The 26,634-nt window shown below is 37.2% G+C and overlaps 1 protein-coding gene across 1 annotated transcript in view; it reads left to right on the top strand.

Moving 5' to 3' along the window:
• The window catches only part of LOC149959097 (glutamate receptor-like), a 61,984-nt gene that overhangs the window by 2,908 nt on the left and 32,442 nt on the right, over positions 1-26,634 (top strand). Inside the window, exon 2 of the mRNA XM_090167345.1 lies at positions 25,131-25,222. Within this exon, the coding sequence (XP_090023471.1) occupies positions 25,196-25,222 (27 nt within the window). The 5' untranslated portion in view covers positions 25,131-25,195. The remainder of the gene's footprint in view (positions 1-25,130; positions 25,223-26,634) is intronic.

The raw sequence follows: 26,634 nt of genomic DNA, 5'->3' as shown, positions 1-26,634 counted from the left end.
CGACATTTTCATAAGGAAAACGCGCTATTTCAATAACTTCGGTTCATTTACTTCTGTTATTATATTATGAATAATGTAATAATTTTTTCTGAGAGTTGGTTAAAAATTAAAGATGGAAATGTAATTTATGAAATTTTCGGAACAGCTATATATTTGGGGGTACAAATACATCGATTGTACCCCGGCTTGAAATCTAGAAAGGTACAATGTACCCCTCTACCCACCTATTTCATCCCCACTGGATTTCTTAGATCTTGGTAGATTAATCAATACTCTGCAGCTTAGACTTATACAAGTTCAGTACCGGCCAAGTATGACTCGTGTTTCAGAGCATTTTTTCTTCGCGCGATAAAGGAGGAAGGGATGTCACGTGTTCAATAGCGTTTTCAGGGGCTAGTCGAACCCTCCACGGCTGCTCCTTTCCCACGAAAGCATCGACCATAAAAACCTACGTCACTCCGATTTTGGAGTACTGCTCCCCACAAACCGCGGCGGAAACCCACAAACTCGAAATGGTTCAGCGAAAGGCCGTCCGTTTTGCCACATCAGTCGGGTACTCGTGGGACATCAGTATCTCACAAGTACTTAAGAATGTTAACTGGCCCACTCTCGCGTCGCGTCGCTGCATCAAACGTCTTGTGGCGATAAACTCCATCATCCATAAAGCGAATGGGGCGCTTTCACCAATCGCGCGTACAATATCATCGTGGATGCGTGCCCCCCGCGGTTTGAAAACCGGCCAATCCTATGTTATCCCCTATCTGAAAACTAAGCTTCGGAAGCACGCATTTGTTCCCTCCCCCATCAAGGACTGGAACTTTCTCCCGGACCACCTGAAGTCCCTGCGAAACCGCGTAAACTTCACACGTGAACTTTAGAAATATCTAGGTCAGCTCTAAACTGACCTTCTCTTTTACTCTGACGTGATGGGCATCGCCTTTTGTCGGAATTAAAATACTTTAGAACTTTAAAACTCAAAATGGTTGAAAACGGAGACACGTGAAAATTCCCACGTAACATGAGATTCCAACGCGCCCTAGTGATAAAATCGCGAACTGACACCATCTGAGCTGCTACGGGACGTTAGCGTGAAGTGAAAAGTACCTTTAGTAGTTTGTCCATGTTGGCAGGCAGTCATAGGCTAATAAAATGAATAATAGTTCGTATTTCTTAGGATAGATGGCGCTGCAGTTCACCACAAAGTCACGTGACTACCATCTTTTCAGCCCCCCTGGACTTTATAGTTTCGCCTATTAAGCTCAGATTTAATTAGGTCGGTTGAAATTAAATTAGATCTAAAAAGTAATGGCGCACACTTTTCGAGTTGGAACCGACCTTCCGAACATAACGGTTTTCGAGATACATTTTGAATGATCTTCAAAACCTGGTTCAAGGTCAACCGAATTTTAATAGTATAAGATATCTTACCAGAGTGAATTTGTCCTGAAAATATCGATGGCGTAACACAATTACTTTCTAAATTATTAACACCTACCATTTATAAACATTTAAGTACACCCAATCCAACCGATGTATTAAATATATTTATAATACTTAAGTTAAATTTGAACAAAAATTCAAACATCTTGTACATTAACTTAATAAACGTACTATAATAACCAAAGAGGAATTTTTTCGAAAATGAGTGTTTCTCAACCACCCTGTATTTTAAAAATAATATCTCAATCATGTGATCGTTTAACATAACTAACGCACTAAGCATTAACAGCCAAAGAGTAAATTTAACTCAAAAATCCATCACCACGCATTATTAACAACTCATAACATAATCACGGCACTAATTCTTACCAACCAAAGAGTACTTTTCCCACAAACAATTTAATTACAATTCTCAATCACCCTGTTCATTGGGAATAACATTTCAATCACCCTGATAAGCGCAATATGTTTATTTGTATAATAACAAACACCCTATGTAAAAAATTGGCGCCATTAAAAATAAACAGAGCCAAAATATCATAACGTAGCATAGTCCGCACCTTATCAAACGATAGCCAATATAACATAACCAAACCCCTGTATAGCAATACCCTAGATATCATAACAGCATAGCCAAAATCTTATCGACCAATAGTCAAGCTAGCATAACAACCGACCTCCAAGACCGGAGACTTGAAATTTCCACGGATAAAGGAGCCGTTGAGACTGGAAGCCAGGATACCGGAGGTTAAAGAGTACAAGGCGTTGCGGAGACTGGAGGCCTAGATAATTGAGACCACTAGTTGTGGTGGGCATTGGAAACCGGATGCATGCACAGAGGAGCTAGAATCTTCAGCTTGGTCCTTCAGTCTTCGGCCTCCGAAACCGGAGACTAGAAATTCCCATAGAGACTGAAGGTCTGGAGACCGGTGGGCAAAAAGCGCCGCGGAGACTGGAGACTGGAGGGAAAAAAGCACCGCGGAGACTGTAGGTCCAGAGACCGGACGGAAAAAAGTGCCGCGGAGACTGGAGACTGGAGGGCAAAAAGCAACACGGATTCTGGAGGTCCGGAGACCGTAGGGCAAACGTGCCGCGGAGGCTGGAGGTTTGGAGATCGGAGGGCAAAACGTGCCGCGGAGACTGTAGGTCCGGAGACAGGAGGTAAAAAAGTGCCGCGGAGAATGGAGACTGGAGGGAAAAAAGCACCACGGATTCTGGAGGTTTGGAGACCGGAGAGCAAAAATTGCCGCGGAGACTGGAGGTCCGGAGACAGGAGGGCAAAAAGTGCCGCTGAGACTGGAGACTGGAGGGCAAAAAGCACACGGTATCTGGAGGTCCGGAGACCGTAGGGCAAAAAGTGCCGCGGAGACTGGAGGTCCGGAGACCGTATTGCAAGCAATTCAAATGAAATTAAATAGAAATAAAATTCATAAAATTTATTTAATTTAGAATATTAAATTTGTTTCTGGCCAATTATATCGGCCATTGCTGCATTTGGGAAATTATAGGAATTATATTTCCTTCTTTCACTTTCCTACGTCAGTAAGAATTCGACCTTGTGTTCTTATTATTGTTAGATTGAGTTTTTCTGGGCCGTCCGGATTGACGATACTGGTCGTCGTAGCCGGTAGGTGGGGGGCTGGTCGTCGTAGCCATTTCGTCATAGCTGGGAGGGGGCTGGTCGTCGTAGCCATTTCGTCGTAGCCGGGGGGGGGCTGGTCGTCGTAGCCGGGAAAGGGGGCTGGTCGTCGTAGCGGGGAAGGGGGGCTGGTCGTCGTAGCCGGGAGGGGGGCTGGCCGTTGTTACCGGGAAGGCAGGCTGGTCGTCATAACCGGGAAGGGGGGCTGGTCATCGTAGCTAAGAGGGGGAGCTGGTCTTTGTAGCCGGAAGGGAGGCTGGCCGTTGTAGCCGGGAAGGGGGCTGGTCGTGGTAGCCGGGAGGGGGGCTGGTCATTGTAGCCGGGAAGGGGGCTGGTCGTCATAGCCGGGAGTGGGGGCTGGTCGTTGTAGCCGGGAATGGGGGCTGGTCGTTGTAACCAGGAGGGGGCTGGTCGTCGTAGCCGGGAGGGAGGCTGGCCGTTGTAGCCGGGAAGGGGGCTGGTCGTTTTAGCCGGGAGGGGGGCTGGTCATTGTAGCCGGAAAAGGGGGCTGGTCGTCGTAGCCGGGAAGGGGGCTGGTCGTCGTAGCCGGGAATGGGGGCTGGTCGTCGTAGCCGGGAGGGGGGGCTGGTCGTCGTAGCCGGGAGGGGGAGCTGGTCGTCGTTGCTGGGAGGGAAGCTGGTCGTTGTAGCCGGGAAGGAGGGCTGGCCGTTGTAGCAGGGAAGGAGGGCTGGTCATTATAGCCGGGAGGGAGGCTGGTCGTCGTAGCCGGGAGGGAGGCTCGCCGTTGTAGCCGGGAAGGGGGGCTGGTCATCTTAGCCGGGAGGGGGGCTGGTCGTTGTAGCCGGGAAGGGGGGCTGGTCATCTTAGCCGGGAGGGGGGCTGGTCGTTGTAGCCGGGAAGGGGGGCTGGTCGTCGTAGCCGGGAGGGGTAGCTGGTCATCGTAGCTGGGAAGAGGGGCTGGTCGTTGTAGCCCTGGCGGACGGGTACGTGAGCAGCCATCTTCTTTCTTCAATGTCAAAAGCAACGTGCGGGTCACGGGAAGAGGGTGTACAGCGAACCCTTGTAGCCAGAGGTCTTCTTTCCCAATCCGAATTGAGGGTGGCCAATTAACGAGTTAGGAGGATTTCTCTATTGTGAAATATTTCTTGAAATGTCATAAAGTATGTAGTGTTATGTATGTCTGGCGTCTTGGTGGCGTCAGGTGTGACATTATTTTTAACCTTAGATTAACGGATTGTTGAGAACGAAACTATTATAATCAGCGTCATGACGCTAGGCTCGCGATTGGATGGACCATTATCTCTTGGATGGACCCATCGGGTCATCGCGGAAACTGGCTCAATGATTGAGGTGAAAGGTGAACTACTTTATTGACTACGTGGGTAGGTAATTTTCAGCGGACTTGGGGTGACTCTCTCTCTCTCTCTCTCTCTCTCTCTGACCCAAGGTGTACGGTATCGCATCCTAAAAAGATGTACCCTAAAGAATTTTGGTGCGGAAAAATCTAAAAAAGCTCTTCGTAGGAAGAGTTGTAATTTTGGACCAGGCGCGTCCGTTCCCGAGACAGATCGGTGCTGATTCTGCGTGTGCGAGACTATCGCAACCGTCGTAGTGAGTCATTAATTGGCGGAGTTAATACTTTCGCTATAGTGAATTAATTGTGTTAAAATAATGTAATCTGTTAATATGGTATATTCTGTTAATATACACTCATTTTCGCGCCTTTATTTTACCCCCTTTACTTGCCTCTCGCTCGTCGGCCATTGTCTCTGCCCTCAGCGGGGAGTCTAGCATCCACTCTTTGGGTTCCACAATGGGGGATGGGGCTGAAAAGGGGAAAACCAAACATGGACGCGCCCAGGAAAATACCGCGAAAAAGAGTGTATAGTGTAATCGTAAGATAACCTCCATGTCAGTTATATTCCCAGTTAACCAGCTTTCACTTATTATCTTTAATTAAATGTTATTATCCTTAATCTAATTAATGGCAACCCTTAATCATTCTAAAATCAGCATACCCCTAGAACCCAATCAACATCGCTTACCCAATATCGAACAAGCGTCGCTGACCACCGCATCTTACGCGTGTTCTGTGACGTGGCGATCGACCGCCGCGGCACGACAATATGACCTTACATCCTTTGGAAACTAGGCCAACGTTGTCACTCTCAATTCCAATTTTTAATGTGAATCCAGGTATGCAAAGCTGTAACGTTTGATCATTATAGTTCTCCAGCCTAATTTGCTACGTTTTTTCAACTTGTATTATTTATTTATTATATAGTAAAATTTTATAATATTAATTAATTAATTGTAATTATTATTAATTATAAAATAAAATTTTATAAACTTTATTAATTAATTTTAATTATTATTAACTATGTAGTAAAATTTTATAATATTAATTAATTGTAATTATTATTAATTATATAGTAAAATTTTATAATATTAGTTAATTAATTGTAATTATTATTAATTATATAGTAAAATTTTATAATATTAATTAATTGTAATTATTATTAATTATATAGTAAAATTTTATAATATTAATTAATTGTAATTATTATTAATTATATAGTAAAATTTTATAATATTAATTAATTGTAATTATTATTAATTATATAGTAAAATTTTATAATATTAATTAATTGTAATTATTATTAATTATATAGTAAAATTTTATAATATTAGTTAATTAATTGTAATTATTATTAATTATATAGTAAAATTTTATAATATTAATTAATTGTAATTATTATTAATTATATAGTAAAATTTTATAATATTAATTAATTGTAATTATTATTAATTATATAGTAAAATTTTATAATATTAATTAATTGTAATTATTATTAATTATATAGTAAAATTTTATAATATTAATTAATTGTAATTATTATTAATTATATTGTAAAATTTTATAATATTAATTATTTGTAATTATTATTAATTAGGCCTATATAGTAAAATTTTATATGATTAATTAATTAATTGTAAATATTATTATTTATATAGTAATATTTTATAACATTAATTAATTAATTGTAATTATTATTACCTATATAGTAATATTTTATAATATTAATTAATTAATTGTAATTATTATTAATTATATAGTAATATTTTATAATATTAATTAATTAATTAATTGTAATTATTATTAATTATATAGTAAAATTTTATAATATTAATTAATTAATTGTAATTATAGTTATTATTATTATTTTATATATAATATTTTTCAAAGCGACAAGACGTTTGATTTTATCGCTCCGCTTGTATCGGTTTTAGTCGCGATTTGTTTGCGGTTTTTGGTACTATATTTTAGAGAGTTATAGTATTTCTAGTTAAATAAGAGTCAGGCTTTCCAGTGGTGTGCTCGGTTTCTTCATATGCGTCTCCGTTCAAGAGGTATTCGATAATCGTAACATCTCATCGAGTGCTTCGGTCTACTTGTACGGCTCTTAGCCGTCGTGTTCCGACGTGCGGTGTCGGCATCATACCGCGATATCTCTTCACAGCGATCTGTAACCCCAACGTTTTTTGTGTTTTTATTGGTGCCCGTGTCCTGGCCTATCTGGTGATTATCTCGGTTTTAGTATAAACATATTTTCTACGGAGATATCACTATTTTTGTGCCTAATTAGGCACATCTTGGACCTTTTCGGTGTTGTTTTTGTTTTCTACGGTATTTTTCGCGTATCGGTTTTAGGTTCATGTGTGTGGTTTCACCGTGTGCGCGCTTTCACCGTCATCATTCCAACACCTCAATTGACCATTTGGGCTAAGTAGTTTGATTATAATATTTATTTTTTAGGTGCATATTTTGTTATTTTTAGCCCTATTTTTAATTCGAATTTTCGGTTATTTTTCAAAAGTTTTAAACTCCTCTCTTATCTCGCGTACTCCGCGCGCTCGTGAAACGCTTCGGTGTTTTTGCTTTCGTCTCCCTGGTGCACGTTCATAATTTTAGAACTGACTTTTATATTGACTTTTCACGTTTTAAGTTGCTACGAACTTGAATACGGAATTTTTCAAAACAAAGCACGGGCTTTTTGCTTTATTAATTTTTCTCAAAATTCATTCATCATTATTATTATTACAATTGTCTCCTATATTAATATTTTCTAAAGTGTTCTACGGTTACTGGTTTAACATTTTTTGCATTATTATTTTTTTATTGTTATTTGTATCTATGCTCAAACGGTTTAAATCTAATGGCAGGCTCTAAAATACAGTGCCTAAAATGCGAAAAATCATTTGTGGGCAAGCAAAAAAATATAAGATGCAATTCCTGTACAAACAAAATACATCTATCTTGTACGACTCTTACGGAGCAACAATATATCGCCTATAAGGAACAAGATAACTATTGCTGCAAGAAATGTTTACAGGGAGGTTCCTCTCAACTTAACGCTTTTGCGTCCCAATATATACCATACCAATTTGAGCGCCCCGAAGCCATGGATCCGTCGACATTAATAGATATTTTAAACGAATTTACAAAAACCAACAGTCTCACCAGAGACAACGACTCGGCTATTACCTTTTTATGTACGACTATCACCGATATTTCTTCTAAGCTCTCGACTATGCAATCTTCAATTGAAGCTCTGCAACAGGAGAATGTACTTCTCAGGCGTACCATTACGAAGAATATTTCGACTGCGCAACCAATAGCTGATCGGACTCGGTCAACCTCACCACCACGCGCGTCTACGTCCAACGACAATTCTTTTGCTGGCGTTGCCTCTCGGAAGACACTCTTTAGCCCGAAAATAACCAGCAAATCTACAACTGCACCAAAGCCTCGGGACCTGACCAGACTGGGTACGGCTAAATGGCCATACCCAGCCCCTGCACAAGTGCGTGGTACTAAAGAGCAACAGCGACCAAGCGACCCCCAGCCTAATAGGAAATTCAAATTAACGTTGAGGGGCTCCAAGTCCCACTCGTCTCTGAAGGCCGTCCCCAAGATCGTGAAACCCCGACGTAAAGCGGTCTTTGTCACGAGACTGGATCCTGCTCTTACTTCTTTGGAACTTATGGAATGTTTGATAGCCGAGAACGACCTGAAAACTCTTGAATGCGTTAAGCTTAAAACTCGCTATCCAAGCTACTCGTCGTTCCACGTTTCGGTTAACGAGGATGAGTTTATGATTATTAAGAACGTTGACACCTGGCCAGTGGACTGCCTTATCAACAACTATTATGGCCCCTTGCGTGGCGAAAGGAAGCACGAGTCTGAGTCCACCGCTTCCAACTCCAACGACGGCGTATCATCAACTTTAGTAAAAGAAATTGAGCGGTCTGAGTCGCAGGAATCAGTCGGATCGTTAGTTATTCCCTCGGCTCCGCCGGCCGAACCTCACTCACTCCCCAATGACCAACCGACACAATAAGGCCTCTGCCAACCCGGTGATTTTCTATCAAAACACCCGGGGTTTGCGGACTAAAGCGAACGAACTTTATACCAATATTCTTCTAAATAATTACGATATTATATGTTTAGCGGAGACGTGGTTCACAGAGAACCATTTTTCTATAGATTTTATACCGAGATCCTAATACGTATTGCGATCGGACAGACGATCTAAAGACGAAAAACTGACAATCGGTGGAGGAGCTTTGATAGCGTTACGAAATGGTATCTCCTTCATTCGACGAACTGATCTGGAGGTTATCGACGAATGCGTGTTTGTGCAAATCCGCACCGTCGATAACGCCAGCTTAATTATTGGAACACTTTACATCACACCTCGACTAACTTCTGACGTTGTCGTAACGAAACTCACTACTCTTTCTTCGAAACTCCACGCGATTAAAGACGATCTAATATTAGTGGGTGATTTCAATGTGCCTGGTGTCGACTGGGACATACTTTCGCACGTTAACTGTAGCCCTAACGTCCGAACGAAGGCTAAAGCGGTAATCGACTTTTGCGCGGAATGCAACTTATCTCAACCTAACCGTGCCCGTAATGTGAAGGGCAATACTCTAGATCTGATACTCGTGAATAATAACTTAGCGACATTAGACACCGGATCCATACCTTTAGTTGAAGAAGACCCAGCGCACCCTACAGTGTTAGTTACATATCATAGCACCATCTCTGACACTAACACTGTAGTGGATCCTAAGTTCCACTTTCAACGGGGAAACTACCTGAGCCTTTACAAAGATTTACGCTATACGGACTGGTCGGAGCTTCTCGCCCCTCAAGATGTCGACGATTGTGTAAACATTCTAACGCATCGTGTGCAGGACGCTATGAAGGAAAACATCCCTAAAGCTAAACCACCGAGGAATTCTACCTTTCCGTTGTGGTATTCAAAGGCCCTTATCAGAGCAATAAGACGCAAGGCCTATTTCCATCGAAAATCTAAACGACAGAGTCAGGTTAACGACAGAAGTGCGTACGAGAGCGTGAGAAAGGAGGTTAAACGGCTATTGTCCCGTGACAAATTGGAACACGCCAAAACCACTTACACCAACTCGCTCAAAGACCCCAAACACTTGTGGAACTTTGTAAACAAGCGTCTGAACAACAAACCGCATCCTATCGCTCTGCACCTACCATCAGGTGTAACATCAGACCCATCGACTTTGGCGAGAGAATTTGCGAGAAATTTTGAAAATGTAGCCACTGACGCGTTAAGAGATACCATTAACTACTCTCTCGGCGACTTTCACCCAGCCGATGACGTGCTTTCAAACATCACAGTGTTCGAATTACCATAAAGAAGCTCAAAAATACTAATTCTACCGGTATAGACTATATACCGATGTTTATTATTAAAGGCTGCATAGACATTCTCGCGCCGCTTCTATGCTACATTTTCAATTTGTCCATCAGAACAGGATCATTTCCGTCACTGTGGAAGACGGTCGTTATTTCTCCGATCTTCAAAAATGGCTTCGCTGGCGACGCGGAGAATTATAGACCCATCTCACTACTCTGCTGCTTCGCGAAAATTTTTGATTCACTGATCCACGACGTTCTATACCGATGGTTTAAGCCGAACTTATCCGAGACGCAGCATGGATTTATAAGAGGTCGATCCGTGGAAACCAACCACGTTACATTTCTAAACGACGTAATGCCCATTGTTTCCAGACAAGGTCAAGTAGACGTTATCTCGATTGACCTTTCAAAGGCTTTCGACAGAGTGTCACACGGGTTGCTACTGACGAAATTAAGGTTGTACGGCGTGGTTGGTCAAGCGCATCTATGGTTCGCTGACTATCTGAAACACCGTATTAATATCTTGAAATGTAATGGCGCAACAACGGACATTCAATTTCTAACTACATGCGGAGTTCCTCAAGGAAGTTCCCTCGGGCCATTGTTATTTAACATCTATACCAACGATTTGCACGCGGTAGTGAAGCATTCCAAACTTAAGCAGTTCGCCGATGACACGAAAATCTACCGCGCGATAACGACCGCTAGTGACGGCCATCATTTACAGACGGACCTCGACCGAATCGCGGACTGGTGCGAATCCAACAACCTGTTTGTAAATAATTCCAAAAGTATGGTTATTACGTTGACGCGAAAAGTCAACACAACCATGTACTCTTATAGCTTAAACGATAAAGCCATATCACGGACGGCGATCCTCAAGGACCTCGGAATTTTATTGGATGAGGGGTTGTTCTTTCGGGAGCAAATTTCGAGTGTGGTTGGTCGGTCCCGACGATTATTATACGGAATATTGCGACTATCCCGTGACCTCGGGTCTATAAAATGCTTCAAAACACTATACTTGTCATTAGTTCGAACAAAACTCACATATGGTATGCTCTCGTGGGGCGGGTGCGCGGGCTACTTACTCCAGAATGTAGAAAACGTACAACGCAAATTCATAGAGCTTGCCCACACTTATTTTTTATACAAAAAGCCATATATTTATAAATATTTATTAAACCTCTTGAGCATGGATACCGTTTTACTTTTTTTAAGAAAACGTGAACTCTTGTTTTTAAAAAAAAAACCATATCAAATTTACAATGTATAGATTTAACTAGTTCTTTAATGTTTCACGTCCCCAATCATATTACCCGACAAAAAATTACATTCTCTAAAGACCCCATAATTTCTCCTATTCTACGTATGCAGAACACCTGTAACCACTACTCTGATACGTTAGACATTTTTAGCTGTAAAATTTCCGAAATTTTGAAACTTACAGAAAACAATTAATCATATTATACTACGATTCTCACATTATTCATTTTTCTATTTTGTATATTTCTTTATCAAAATTGTTAATTATTTGAACACTTGTAACATTTTTTTTACCAACTATAATTCTTCATCGAAATTTTAAAGTGTGTAAATATGTTTTATTCAAGCATCATTCATGATGTATATTTCTTGCATATATATTTCAACCTCTGTGTGTAACCTTGCTGGTGTAATTTGCACTGTTGTTATGCACGTAAAAATAAATATTTCATTTTCAATCATTTTATAGTAATTGATTATAATATATTATATTATATTAATTAATTAATTGTAATTATTATTATTATTATTATTATTATTATTTTTTATTATTATTATTTTTTTTTTTTTAGGTTTAAGTCTACCTGACTAAGCAGGTAGACGTTTATTCAACAACAAATATTTACAAGAAAAAGAAAACAAAAATAAACAAAAATCCATTGATTAACAAACAGAAGGAAAAACTAAAAATTTCCAATTTAAGACAATGTTACCTTCCATATCTAGTTTACAAATATTCGCGCCAATTAATTTATTGAGTATATTAGGTTCATTCTTCTTATCTAGTTCTAAATGGTATGTACAACATCTTAAAAGTTTAATCAGAAAAGCCTCTTTCATTATTGTTATATAATTTAATTTAACAGAGTTCATTGCATTTTGGTATGCAAAATAAATAATTAGTTTAGTTATGTTTAAAATTAGTGTTATACATTTGTTAAAATCGTTTTTATCTGTAATGTTAAACCAATATAAAAATAAATGATCTGTAATTTTAAAATCTTTGTTGAAAAGCCCTATTTTTATGGAAATTTCATTTAAAAACTTTAATGTCGTTTCACAATGAAAGTAATGGTGCTCCAGTGTGCCCTTTACTTTTGAAATGTTTGACAGGTTAAAAACATGGAAGGCGGTTTCAGGGGTAATAACATTGCCTTTGAGAAGGCGATATAATATATTGGATTATCTACCAGTGTAATGGCCGCGCCAAATACACCGGTAGTTAATTTTAATATCGGTTTCTTTGAGATTAAACATTTTTAGGGCTCTATCATTTTCATTTCTTATTTTTAGCACATTTTTAAAATCGTTTTTATTACAGTCCACAAAGCATTTAAATTCTTCTCCTATTTTAATTTTTATTGTTTTTAAACTTCTATCGGCGTCGGGTCGGCCTTCTTCCCACAGATAAATTTGGTTGACAGGAAAGATTTTGTGTATTTCATTTATTAAGTTTTTAAACTCTCTGTTGATCACTCTCGCTATTGGAGCAGATATTTGATAATTTTCGTTATTTACAAAGGGGTTGAAAAATTTACGATTATCAATTTTCATTATGTGTCGAACATAGAGGATTCTACACTCGAACCATTTACGATGTAATTTAAGATTATTTTTAGTCGGGTTATTTTGTAAAGGTAAGTTTAAAAATTCTTCTATACAGTTTGGTTTTTCTGTACTAAAATCAATTAATTTTAAAAAATGTATATAATCATGGTAAAAACGAGGCATAAAATCGTAGTTAAAATCAATGTTTTTTAACGAGAACACGCGGAAACTCATATTGTAAATATTGCTTTTTGTTATATAAAAATAAAAAAAAAAACAATTTCGGCACTATGGGCCTCATTTAATATAATTATCTTGAGTCTAGTTAGAGTAAAGGCTTTCCACTGTGTGTCCAGAGACTTAAGACCCAAGCCGCCACTGATAACGGGTTCGAGTGTCACGTCTCTTGACACCCAGTGCTTAGTAGTATCCCAAATATAGGTAAGACATTTTTTGATTAGAGGCTCCGAGTACTCCAGGGGGCGCTTTGTAATTGAGAGCTGGTAATAAAATTTTGAAATTTCAATGTTGCACAGCTGTGCCCTTGCCTTATACGAGAGTCGAAGCTTGATGCCGTTTGCAGCGTTTAATTTTTTATCCAATTCCAAGATTTGTTTTTTAAAAAAAATTTCCTGCCACGAGCCATCGACATTAAAATCGACGCCTAGGACACTGATAATCGAGTTACTCCACTTAATGTCTAGCGGTTTATTAGAACGATTCCGCCAGGCACCAAGCCAGAGCCCGCTACTCTTGTTTAAATTAATCTTCGCGTTACTAACCTGGGAGTATTTAGTACACTCCGTTTTCAGAATAACTAGCCCCGAATCGGTAGAAATAAAGTTATTTAGGTCGTCGGCGAGGGCGCTAACTACCAACGGCCTAAGAATGAAGGGCAAAACGACACCATGAGTCGATAGCTTCTCGCGTAAATGGCACAAGAACGGCTCTAGAGATAACACAAAAAGGTACGACGACAGGGGGTCCCCCTGGCGAATACCCTTTTTATAGGAAATTTTGCAGTATAGTTCTTGTTTACTTTTACCCGCGCTTCAGCGGTTTGATAAATTGCTTTAATAAAATGGAGTATGGTATTACCAATTTTAACGTGCTTTAAGATTGAAATCAAATACTCGTGCGAAACGCGATCAAACGCTTTGGTCTGATCTAAAGAGACTATTGCGAGTTATTCTCCAGAATTTCTACTAAAATAATGGATTATATCGCGCATAATACTTAGGTTTGAAAGAATTGTCCTATTTGGTATCCCTGACGTTTGGTCTTCATGGACGATATTTTTAATTACGGTACGAATTCTATTAGCGAAAACTTTGGCTATTATCTTATAGTCCACATTGAGCAGGGAAATTGGACGCCAGTTCCCCAGTTCAAGTGGATCGCCTTTTTTAAAAATTAAAACTATTATTGCACTCGCGAAGGAACTAGGGATTTTAGACATATTTAAAATATTGTTAAAAACATTGTATAAGGTATCGCCGATTAAAAACCAAAAAAATTTGTAAAATTCGCAGGTGAGGCCATCGGCCCCAGGGGATTTGCCAGTTTTTAGATTAGGTATTACATCTAACAGTTCTTTCTTCGTAATATCGCCTTTACACGTGGCACTTTGTTCATCACTTAGTTGAGGAAGAATTTGGATATAAGAAGCGCAGTCTGCAACAGGTTCGACGTCATAAAGGTGAGTATAATATTTTTTAATTATATTGTGAAGTAGTTTCTAACCCGTTATTTTTTTTACAGAAATCAGTCTATTGATGGCCTTGGATTTTTCCAGCTCAGCTAACTGGAAGCAGGAATATTGGGCAGGAACGGAGAAGTCTATATTGTTACGCACCATCATGGCCTCAGCTTTTTCGTTTTGTAGAAATTCAAGTTTTTTCGTGTGAACAATCCTTTCCCGTTCAGGTATGTTTCCATTTTCGATTTTGTCTAGAAGGTCGCCAATTTCATCGTTTTTTTTTGACTGTAGACTTGTACGTGTATTCTTTAGTTAAATTTTTTTATCTTGTATTTCACTGACTCCTACCATTTTAGTTTTTCAGCTCCCCTATCCGGGAAGCTCTTAATCCAAATGCCCCAGTTAAATTTAAAGATATTTATAAACTTTCCGTCTTTTAATAGCGAATTATTAAAAGACCAAATATCGCTGGTACTTCTATTGTCATTTACCTCTGGTATATCAAATTCCAAATAAACTCCCAGGTGGTCGGATTTCGCGCCACCAAGTCTGATTTGAATGTTTTTCATAAATGGATATAAACCAGGGGAAATATAATAGCGGTCGAGACGAGCTTGTTTGTTCGGATCACCGCTATTGGCCCAGGACATTTTGTTTTCTTCGGGGAATCTGGTACGATACGCGTCTATTAGTTTGTGACGGTTTATTAGCGTTTTTAGACACCCGCAAACTACCTTTCTTGTTTCATAAGTATTTATACGGTCGAGTTTTGGTTGAAGTGTACAGTTAAAATCGCCGATTATCATAATGTTTTCTGGGGAAATGTTTAGAATATCCTTATTGACAGCATCGAGAAGATCGGTTGCCTCCGAATTAACTTGTGAGATGTAACAGTTATATAGCGCAATTTGTATCTTTGGCACATTAAAATGAAGTATTATTCTCTGGCAAAAGCCCGGAATAATGTCGAAAACTTTGAGGCTGATATTGTTGTTAAGATAAAAACCTTTACTATAAACGAATCCAACTCCACCTCTATGGTTGGACACCCCAGTTAGGGCCCTATCATACGGTATGTTTACTTTTATGTTCAGTGGTGGCTTTAGTATGAAAGTTTCCTGCCAGCACGCGAAAGTCACGCGCTTCTGGCTCATATTATTAATTTCTTTTAAGAATTCGGTTGGAGTTATAAGTCCTCTCGTGTTGTGTGTTAAAAATTTTAATTTCATGATTGTATATATTTTAAAAATTTAGTACTGGTTTTAAAGATTGAGATTTTAGGGTTTTCGTAGATTCTTCACTAATGTTATTAGTCGGTTTCTTTCTGTTGCGTCTTTCTCCCGAGCTATACGGTCTGTTAATATTTGGTCTGCAAGATCTTCCAAATTAGTGGAATATTTCAGTGCGCAGGTTTTAGGTTGTTTTTTTGCCCTGACATCTTCTAAAAAAGTACGTAATGTTTTTGGCGACAAAAGACCGTTTTTTAACTCTGGTGTTGATTTATTTCTTTGGTGAGAGTCTTCTAGCGATAGAGTTCTTTGCCTCTTTTTTTCTAGATTATTTTGTGAGTTGGCATCCTTAGGGGAAATTGACAAGTTATCGGCTGCTCTTGAGCATTTTTTTGTCGGTGTTGTTTCTACATTAACTTCGGTGGTATTTTTCGAATTAGATGCTTTTGGGGAGGTAGAGGTGACTGCAGTTGATTTTTTAGTATTCGATAATGGTGTATGGTTTATTTCTGGATATTAATTTTTTTCGTGTAGGTTAGCTTCATTATTATCTTGACTATCTTCAACTATTTCCGCCCACGATTTTTCTGATGTAGAGGTAGTTCCACTAGCAGGTAGCGGCAACCCCTCATGCTCTATTGATAGTGAATTAGTTTTGTTCCCCACTGTGGCATTAAGATCTACTTCTAAGGCGCCGGAATTTCCTACTTCAGGTCTATTTTTTTCTCTGTCTTCGGCTTTTTTCCTGTAACAATGTTCAATAGTGTGTCCCTTTTTTTCACAAAAGGTGCATTCTTTAGAATAGGCCTTTTCGAAGAATATTACATGGGATTGATTTGCATATTTGAAATTAATGTTTGATGGTAGTTCTTTTTCTAGCAGGGCGTAGAACTGTCGTTTAAATGTAAAGACAGGTCTACCTAATAAACTGCTTCTTCTGGGTCGGGATTTGCATATATTTCTGTAATTTCCGACGTAATTTTTCCAAATCTAGCTATTAAGTTTTTCAAATGTTCATTAGGGATTTCTGCCATGACGTTTGAGATGATAATTTTTTAAGAGCTCTTTACGAGGCGTTCAACATTTACATGAATATTATTTATATCAAATCCAGCAATGGCTAAAACTTCGGCCATTTCTGGTGTGCTAACGTAGGCAACAACGCGTCCTTTAGCGACGCGGCCCCAATAAATTGTGTTACCTATGCCTATTTCAGAGTTTATAGCAATAGCATACTTAACTGCTGAAATCTCCGGCGTGCCGTTGAAGATCACTCCGTTTTCTCTCGTCATAGGTGGTGGTCGATGTCTCTGGTATTTCTGTTAATCCGGGGGGTCTTTACCTTCGGCTAAGTGCGACGACGCCATAGTCCAGGTGAGTAGAATACAGGATATCGGCACACTACACTTACTAGGCCTTAGTTCACGGCAAAAAAACTTGTCGAAGCGACGGAGCGAAAAAAAAGACGTCTGACCTCTATTATTATTATTATTATTATTATTATTATTATTATTATTATAATTATTAATCATTTTATAGTAATTATAATATTAATAAATTAATTGTAATTATTATGAATCATTTTATAGTAATTATAATATTAATAAATTAATTGTAATTATTATGAATCATTTTAAAGTAATTATAATATTAATAAATTAATTGTAATTATTATGAATCATTTTATAGTAATTTTAATATTAATAAATTAATTGTAATTATTATGAATCATTTTATAGTAATTTTAATATTAATAAATTAATTGTAATTATTATGAATCATTTTATAGTAATTGATAATTCAATTCAATTCAATTCAGACTTTTTTATTCTGTATAAAAACATGTTTTTTAAACACTTTTAAAATTTATACAGAGTTAGTTTGCTGTTATATTATTTTCTATGGTATATTAAAAAAATCGTATAATGAAAAAAAAAGGAAAAAACAATACATAAATTAAAATAGCACAAATGAATATATTTTTGTTTGTCGAGTATAGTTAAATTTTACAAAAATTGTCTTAAGAGTTACTTATTATTAAGTATAGATAAAAACGTTAAAATCCATTTCTTTAAGCCGGCCAATCGCGTTAATTTTAAAGGTGTTAATATTCTAGTTATACAAGTCTAAGAGTAAATTACTATTATTGTTATTATGGTTATACAAGTGTAAGGGTAAATTACTATTATGGTTATTATGGTTATACAAGTCTAAGGGTAAATTACTATAATGGTTATTATGGTTATACAAGTCTATGGGTAAATTACTATTATGGTTATTAAGGAAATACAAGTCTAAGGGTGAATTACTATTATGGTTATACAATTTGTTAAAGTTATTTTAAATGCGAATGATAGGGTTAACAGATTTAAACTTTTTTATATAAAACATTTCCTTGTTACGTGTATTATTTTTAGGTATTTTAAAATGTCAACTTGTTAATAATTCCGAACAGCAAATTTGAATGTTAATGAGTTTGTAAATAAAAACAGCTTCTTGTAAGTTTAGTCGGTTGAATATCGTATTAAGTTTACATTTTAACAAGGTTTTTTCACAATTAGTATCACTCGATTTACAAAAGGTTTTAGTGTATAAGTAAGCAAATTTACGTTGGGCCCTTTCGGCTTGTATTTTTATATAAATGACTGCATCCCCCCAGATTAATGAACAATATTCGATTTTAGAACGGATTAGTGAGACGTATAGTTGAATAAATAATTTAGGAGAGTTAATCGATTTAGCTAGTTTGAATATCGCGTACAGTTTAGAAGTGCATTGTGCTTTAAGGTTGTTAACATGAGCATTAAAATTAAGTTTTTTGTCAAAAATTATTCCCAAGTCTTTTACGGTCGTCTCACTTTTTATTAGTACGTTATCTAGTTTGTACGGATGATTAATTATTTTATGTTTACGTGTAATGACATTAGAGTGGTTTTAGCGCTGTTCAGTGCCTGGCAGTCGTTAGTGTTATTTAATTGTCGGAATAGTTTGTTGTCGTCCGCGAACCCCTTCTGGCCGGTGGTGGTGTTAGTGCTATCATTGTTGTGGTCGTTGTTTTCCAGCTCCCAAAAAATGTCGTTAGAAAAGATAATGTAAAGTAATGGTCTCAGACCGGATCCTTGCGGAACTCCAACGTTGGTGACGTAATTAGTCTGGGTTAAGACGCCGTTAACTTTAATGTGATTAGTCCGGTTAGCGAGTTAACTTCTGATCCATGATAAAATACTCCCTCCAAGGCCATATGCTTCGAGTTTTGTTAGTAGAATATCGTGCTGCATCCGGTCAAAGGCTTTGCTGAAGTCGATGTAGAGGACGTCGACTTGCTTCTGATTCTGTACATGAGGTGTGGACCGTGTGGTATCGTTCATAAATGACATGAGGTTAGTGAAGGTAGAGCATTTTTGACAGAATCCGTGTTGATCAGAAGAGAGTAGAGGCAGTGGCGTAACTAAGAACTCCGGGGGCCCCCCGCGAAAAACGACTCGGGGCCCTTTCAAATAGCACCGATTTTAATCATAAACGTTTTATGGCCCCCTAGTTCTGCGGGGGCGCTATTTACGCCACTGAGTAGAGGTTTGAACCAGGTGCCGAGATATTTTTCTAGGATGATTTCGAAGATTTTATCGAATATGGAAAGGAGAGAGATTGGGCGATAATTAGTCTGGTCAGTTTTGCAGCTTTTTTGAAAACAGGAATACTCCAGTTGTTAGTGATAGATTGTAGATGAAGTTAAGAACTGAAATAAAGGTGTCGGTGCATCCTTTGACGATGGCGGCTGGTACATAATCAATGTCGAATGATATTTTAGATTTTACTTTCTTGATGGCCTGTTTTACGTCTTCGTCGCTGATGTTAAGTTTGCAGAACGGATTAGTATTTTTAGTTTTGAATGTAAAATCGGCACGAGAGTTTCGACCTGGTCCTAGGCTGGTGAATTGCGACTTGAAAATTTCGGATAGCGGATCTGCGTCGGAGACCATGTTTTTATTATCCATTAATACTATGTTAGGGTTGTAAGGCTTTAGGCGGTTATTGCAGTATTCCCAGAGTTTCTTTTTATTATTTTCTATTTCGATTTTTAGGGTTTCAGCTTGTTGATGTCGGTCACGTTTTAGTAGTAGTTGCGCTTCTTTCCGGTTAGTTTTAAATTTCTTCAAGTCATCTACAATGTTAGTATTTTTATATTCCTTGTGGTAGTAGTGTTTACGGTTAAGGGACTTCGTTAGTTCAGGAGAAAACCAATCTGGAAATTTAGTCTTCTTCGGGCTAGAGCGTTTGTTGTTGAATTTAGGAATGACATTATTGATGGCGCTGGATGTTGCATGATTTAGGAATTGTACCGCTTCGTTTGCGTCTTTGATGTCTGCCAATGGTGCCCAGTGGGAATGTTTTCGATAGTTGTATAGGTTAAGATAATCGCCTTTTGTAAAATGGAAACTGGGAGTCGTCTTGTTAGAGTTATAGTTGAGCGGTGGATTAGGAGTGGAAGTAACCGGGTGAAGAATTTCCAGAGGAGGCTTCGGATTGTCGATGGGTAGTAGATTAGTATCGTCTACCTGAACCGAGACGAGATTAGTGTTTGTGATGACCAGGTCCAATATATTTCCGTAGATGTTCGTTATGGGATTTATCTATAGAAGAGTTAGTGTGTGGATGAAATCGATCATTGACTCGGCTTTGGGTTTTACGAGGGAGGTAAATTGGTCGGTGCTGTTGAATTTCCAGTTTACTCCTGTGAGGTTAAAGTCGCCTAGAATTAATATGTCGTGGGAGTAATTTATTAGTAAGTCTTGCAGAGATTCCAGATAAATTATTAGTTCGTTGTTAGGCTTAGTTTGACGAAGTAGTGGTTGCCGATTAGTAATTTTCCGGAATTAGATAGTAATTTCGAGGTCCGTGCGTATCACTGCTTTGATGGACTTGCTATATATAATTAGTGAACCTCCCCCTCTGGTCATGTTAGTCGGATCGATGTGCCGGTCCGCTCGCTCACACGTTAAGTTAGATGGAATGAAGTCTGAGTTGAAATAAGCGCTGTTTAAGTTAGTTTCGGTAAGACAGACGATAACCAATTCTTCGTCGAGTAGATTAGAATATAGGTTATCGAATTTGGTGCGAACACCTCGACCGTTTGGATATTTAATTTTAAAATTGGGTTTATTCATAATGCAACGGCGTTAGGTCTGGTTACGATGAATTCTTTATTTCTCTAGGATGACGGACTTGTTGTTAGCTTCGGTGATGTGTAAGCGAGAATGATCGATAGAGTCGTCGTTAGGACCTGGGTGATTTGGATTAGAAGCAGTTGTATTAGTCTCGTTAGCTAAACATTTGTCTATTGTCTGCGAATGATAGAGGCGCCCTTTGAATTCTTTAACCAGGATGTTTTGAGGCCAGGTTGAAGGGGTTAATAATTGATGGAAATCTGAGCATCTGGTAGAGATGTAGAAGGAAGCGTAGTTGGTATACTTGGTTTTTAGTTTGTAGGTATTTAAGGATTCCTATAATATTAGTAAATTAATTGTACTTATTATTATTAATCATTTTATAGTAATTGTTAATATTAATAAATTAATTGTAATTATTATTACTAATTATTTTATAGTAATTGATAACATTAATGAATTAAGTGTAATTATTGTTATTATTTTATAGTAATTGATAATATTAATTAAATAATTGTAATTATTATTATTAATTATTTTATAGTAATTGATAGCATTAATTAATTAAGTGTAATTATTATTAATTATTTTAATTATATAGTAATATTAATTACTATAATGAATTAATAATCATTACGTGACATTGTCTCGGGTAGAATCTCAACAAGTCTTTCTGTTTTTCTGGAATTTTATTTTCATTAACATCAGTAGCGGACTGATGGCAGGTGGGCCCCATGATAAATTTGGTCAGTGGGCCCCCTTAAACCTTCAACACTATGTCAACATTATAGTAGCTTCAAAATATAATAGAAGTTCCAAGACTTTCAATATTAAATTATATTTTTACTGAATAAAACTTACTATTTTATTAAAAAAAAAGTTCCTATGACATAGTCGGTGGTAACGAGGCGCTGGCGGTTCAGCGTGCATTCAGTTTCAAAACCATTTTAACCACTTTTAACATATTTTTAAAAGTTTGGCTAAGCCCGAGTACCCGGCGAAAGAAACTACGTAGTTGAACCTTAGACCAAGGAGGAACTATACCGGGAGTGGCGGTGACAGAGCTTTTGCCTAGGAACACGTTTTTTCAAAGCGAACCTTAATTTCATCCCGCCCCCACCCTATTCTAGCCGGGGCTGTGGCGCGCAACTAACTTCACGCCGAACGTCATATCCGGCCGCAACTAGCAAACGGCATTTTTTTATTTTTATTTTGGCAAAGGCTCAGTTTGGAACCCGTAAGTACATGAAGTTAGTTTTGAAAATAAAGTGAAATAAAAAGAATTATAAAATGGTTCATAAGAGCTGTTGTTATCGGGGGTGTAGAAATGATTCGAGATTAAGGTAAACACTTTTTTATGATAAACCATTTTAAAAGAATCTATTTTTCCTAAAAGTAAAAGCGCCAGCCCTCGGAGGACGGCTAACCCAAGGCCTAATCCTATCTACAGTTAAATTCAAAATTTTCGAAAAACGGAAATCGACAGACGGATACGATGCGCGTAGTCAAGGAAATCGCGATGCGCGTTGCAGATCCGCCCTCTCTCTGGCGCTCGCACGAAAACATGCAAAAACTTCACCGCCACTCCCGGTATAGTTCCTCCAAGGTCTAAGGTTGAACAGTACTAAGTTACGTCTTATATTTGGCAGGGTCCCGCTGATTTTCGAGTAAATGTGTTTAAGCTAATAACGGACCGCATTGTCCAGTCACTAGATTCACGTTATTTACAACACAAATGGTGTTATTAAGCTTTCTCCACAAATCAGTAAAGATGAAGTAATGTTGGAATTGCTTTTGCTTCGAACTTCGACGTAGTAAAATTATTGCTTAATAATGATGAGAATATGGATTCCAGTTGCAACAAGTGCAAGGTTTGTAGCACTTGTCCGTCCTGTGTACTAAAAATTCTGGCATCCAACAGACTTCACGACAAGGTATATGATAACCTTTATGAACTTTTTAAAGTCATCTGCACACCATCAGTTACTCAAGTCCAATGTGAGAGGACATTTTCAAAGCTAAAAATAATAAAGACAAGACTAAGAAATTCACTGTCCGAGGAGAACCTGGAATCATGCATGTTGCTATCCATTGAAAAGGAATTGTTAGATGAATTGGATGTAGAAGCAATTATTATTATTCCAACCATTACTCAAAATATAGTGGAACATGAAACATGCTTTTAAAAAACCGGTTAATAAGTAAAATTTCGGCACCGTATACCTATTTAAAAAGCTAGTATTTGTCTAAAATATAAACTAATAATAACAATCTGTATAATTATGTTTACATTTAGTATCGACTGTATATTGCCTTTACTATGTTACCTGTAATTATTAAAAACATTATATCGCTAAAACATTTCTCTTCATAAATGGCGACGAACCAGCGACCTATGAGTGGCCGTTTCAAAGAGTATTCCAATTGAAAGGAACTGTTACTACTTGGTGATTTATAAAATGCTATGGCATAATAAAAAATCGGGATATATTTTACGCGAGACAAGGGAACACCTAAATCGTGGCATAGGTATCCAAATATAAGAGGCGTTGGGACCGCAACCCACAGGTCGCTGGTTTGATTCCAGCCTGAGGCATGGCCCAGTGGTATTCCTTGATTTAATAAAAAATATTTCCGCATTTATCCTTCTAGTTTTCGGCAGTAGCGTAGTTCGCACACAATTGAATAAATATAATTAAAGCGAAAAAATTCTTAACATAACCTAATATTTCAGGGGGAATGTTCCCCTTTCGGAGGGTGTCTCCCCCCTGTCTACGCCTCTGGTTTTGGGTGGGCCCCTTTGACCCCTGGCAGTCCACATTTTTAGACCCAGTCCGCCATTGATTAACATCCTGGCAAAATTTAATTTTACATCCACGTTACATCCCTTAATTAGCCTTTTCAGTCGGAAGCTGTTGGATTTTAGACGTTTTGAATTTAAAAAAACACGAAGTGTCTGCTTAGCAAATGGAAATCCAGTAATTTATGAGCTTCTAGCGTCTAAGTAAACTGAAAAGACTATTATCGCCTTAAGTCTGATATAATGAGGAACTGTTTTTCTTTTATTTCTACATTTTTAAGGGCAAGGCTTTAAATAATCCTTTACACAGGGTATCTCAATTAGCTGGAACAAAACATTTTTATCTGAAACTACATTTTCAAGAATTATTAAATTTTCTCGGTAAAATTTTGCCATCTAAATTCAGTATTTCACCGTTTTCGATTTTTCCCCCGGTAGGTGCCAGCTAGGAGCAACAAACACAGCACCCCAAACAAGGAGAACGCAACCCGTCAAAAGTCGCGCATTTTCTTGTGTACATTTTTCATTGGTTAGACGCTTTAGCGCCTGCTGCCGTCGGAAGGGGAAAATTCGGAAATTGTCTTCCCCGTTCCGTGAAACGGTCAGCGTATATGCTCGTCCAATGAAAGTTGTACACAACACTGCGTTACCGTGTTTAAAGGCTAGCTGCGTTCTCCTTGTGTTTGGTGTTGTGGTTGTTGCTCCTAGGTGGCAGAGAAAACTTTCCAATCAGAGATTTTTTTTAATTTTTTTTTTTCGTGGGAATCGAAGAGACAAGTTTTGACACCACGTTTTCTAGATAAAGAATCCTACTTTAAAGGGCTTATTTGACTACTTAGCGGTATCATTAACTTATGCTTTTACCACCTAGTACGAACTCGTTCTTTCATGACCTTAATAATATACGTTTTGAGAAAAATTGACACGCCTTGTATACTATGAATAATACTATAACAATAACAGTTTTCACGCTTGTAAAAGGAATTTTTCTGGGCGCGGCCATGTTTGATTTATCCCCATTTATACGCCATTTTCTTTATCTGCTAGTGTGATTAAAACATTATTAAATCTGATTAAATTAAAATTTGTAACTATGGCTATGTAAATATTAAAAAAAGATTCAATTTTAATTCTAAAATAATTAATTTTAGAACTGCATTTATCGACTTTAATCGCGTGATTTTTAGATTCCTTGAGCTTTCAATTTTTCTTCATACCCAAGAAAAGGGGTTGCTTATACAGAAAGTAACGCACGCTTAGCATCGATTGGCTATGGCGTCGTATTTTAAAAGTTCTATAAAGATCCATTGTTTGGCTAATAACATTTTTTTCGTTTCACAACAATGCTTTTGTTGTACTGCCTGTACAATTTCAAATGCCATTTACCTTTCAAATTCCCAATTTGAAAGGTTGGGTGAAAGTGGAAAGCACTCTCTAAAACCCTACGTTATTTTTTTTAATTATAATGTTGACAAATGCCATCAAATTTGTTCAATTCAATTTGAACTGTTACAAATCACCTGATTAATATTTGCATTGATTTAAGCAAATATTAATAAATAAAATTTCGACTGCTAATCAAATATATGTTTTACACCTTTTCCACTTGCTTTATAATTAATAAAGTTATCTTGGTAGGCCATCTTCGAAGGAGTGAATTCGCGAAATTCTCTAGAAGACGAAACCTTGAATATTTCATAAAAATGCACTACAAACTTGGTTTCTATCCGGTAAGGAAATATTTTACTATTTTTCCAAAAAATCTTACCATTATAAAAGCAATAAACTGGGTGTATTTTTGTTTTTAATACTTAAACTAGTAAAGGTTACCTAAGAGCAAATGTTGGGCCAGATACGTTACTTTTGGAAGCCAATTTCAAATAAGAATTCGCAAGAGTTTATTTTTAAGGTTACTTTAACCTTTTCCTTACTATATATAAATTATTTCCTTATTATTGCATTTATTCTATATACGAAACATAAAGGTAGATTTTCTCTAAATAGTGTTATTGCCAGGATAAATTAAATATAGGCCTATTTTTAAATTTTCGAAAAATTATTTTCCTATGCTAGATCAATTTTGTCAATGAGATCGTTATAGAACTCTTAAGAATGTCATAGATAACTTGAGATTGTCATATATAACTTGAGATTGTCATAGATAACTTGAGATTGTCATAGATAACTTGAGATTGTCATATATAACTTGAGATTGTCATAGTCAACTTGAGATTGTCATAGATATCTTGAGATTGTCATAGAACTCTTAAGAATGTCATAGATAACTTAAGATTGTCATAGATAACTTGAGATTGTCATAGAATTCTTAAGAATGTCATAGATAACTTAAGATTGTCATAGATAACTTGAGATTGTCATAGAATTCTTAAGAATGTCATAGATAACTTAAGATTGTCATAGAACTCTTAAGAATGTCATAGATAACTTGAGATTGTCATAGATAACTTGAGATTGTCATAGATAACTTGAGATTGTCATAGAACTCTCAAGAATGTCATAGATAACTTGAGATTGTCATAGAACTCTTAAGAATGTCATAGATAAATTGAGATTGTCATAGATAACTTGAGATTGTCATAGATAACTTGAGATTGTCATAGAACTCTTAAGAATGTCATAGATAACTTGAGATTGTCATAGAATTCTTAAGAATGCCATAGATAACTGGAGATTGTCATAGAACTCTTAAGAATGTCATAGATAACTTAAGATTGGTATAGAACTCTTAAGAATGTCATAGATAACTTAAGATTGGCATAGAACTCTTAAGAATGTCATAGATAAATTGAGATTTCATAGATAAATTGAGATTGTCATAGATAACTTGAGATTGTCATAGATAACTTGAGATTGCCATAGATAACTTGAGATTGTCATAGATAACTTGAGATTGTCATATATAACTTGAGATTGTCATAGTCAACTTGAGATTGTCATAGATATATTGAGATTGTCATAGAACTCTTAAGAATGTCATAGATAACTTAAGATTGTCATAGATAACTTGAGATTGTCATAGAATTCTTAAGAATGTCATAGATAACTTGAGATTGTCATATATAACTTGAGATTGTCATAGTCAACTTGAGATTGTCATAGATATCTTGAGATTGTCATAGAA

The sequence above is a fragment of the Leiobunum rupestre genome, chromosome 2, assembly GCF_980474605.1.
Source record: "Leiobunum rupestre chromosome 2, qqLeiRupe1.1.hap1, whole genome shotgun sequence".
NCBI lineage: Eukaryota > Metazoa > Arthropoda > Arachnida > Opiliones > Sclerosomatidae > Leiobunum > Leiobunum rupestre.
Note: the sequence above shows the minus strand (reverse complement) of the source record. Positions and strands in the feature narration are given on the sequence as shown.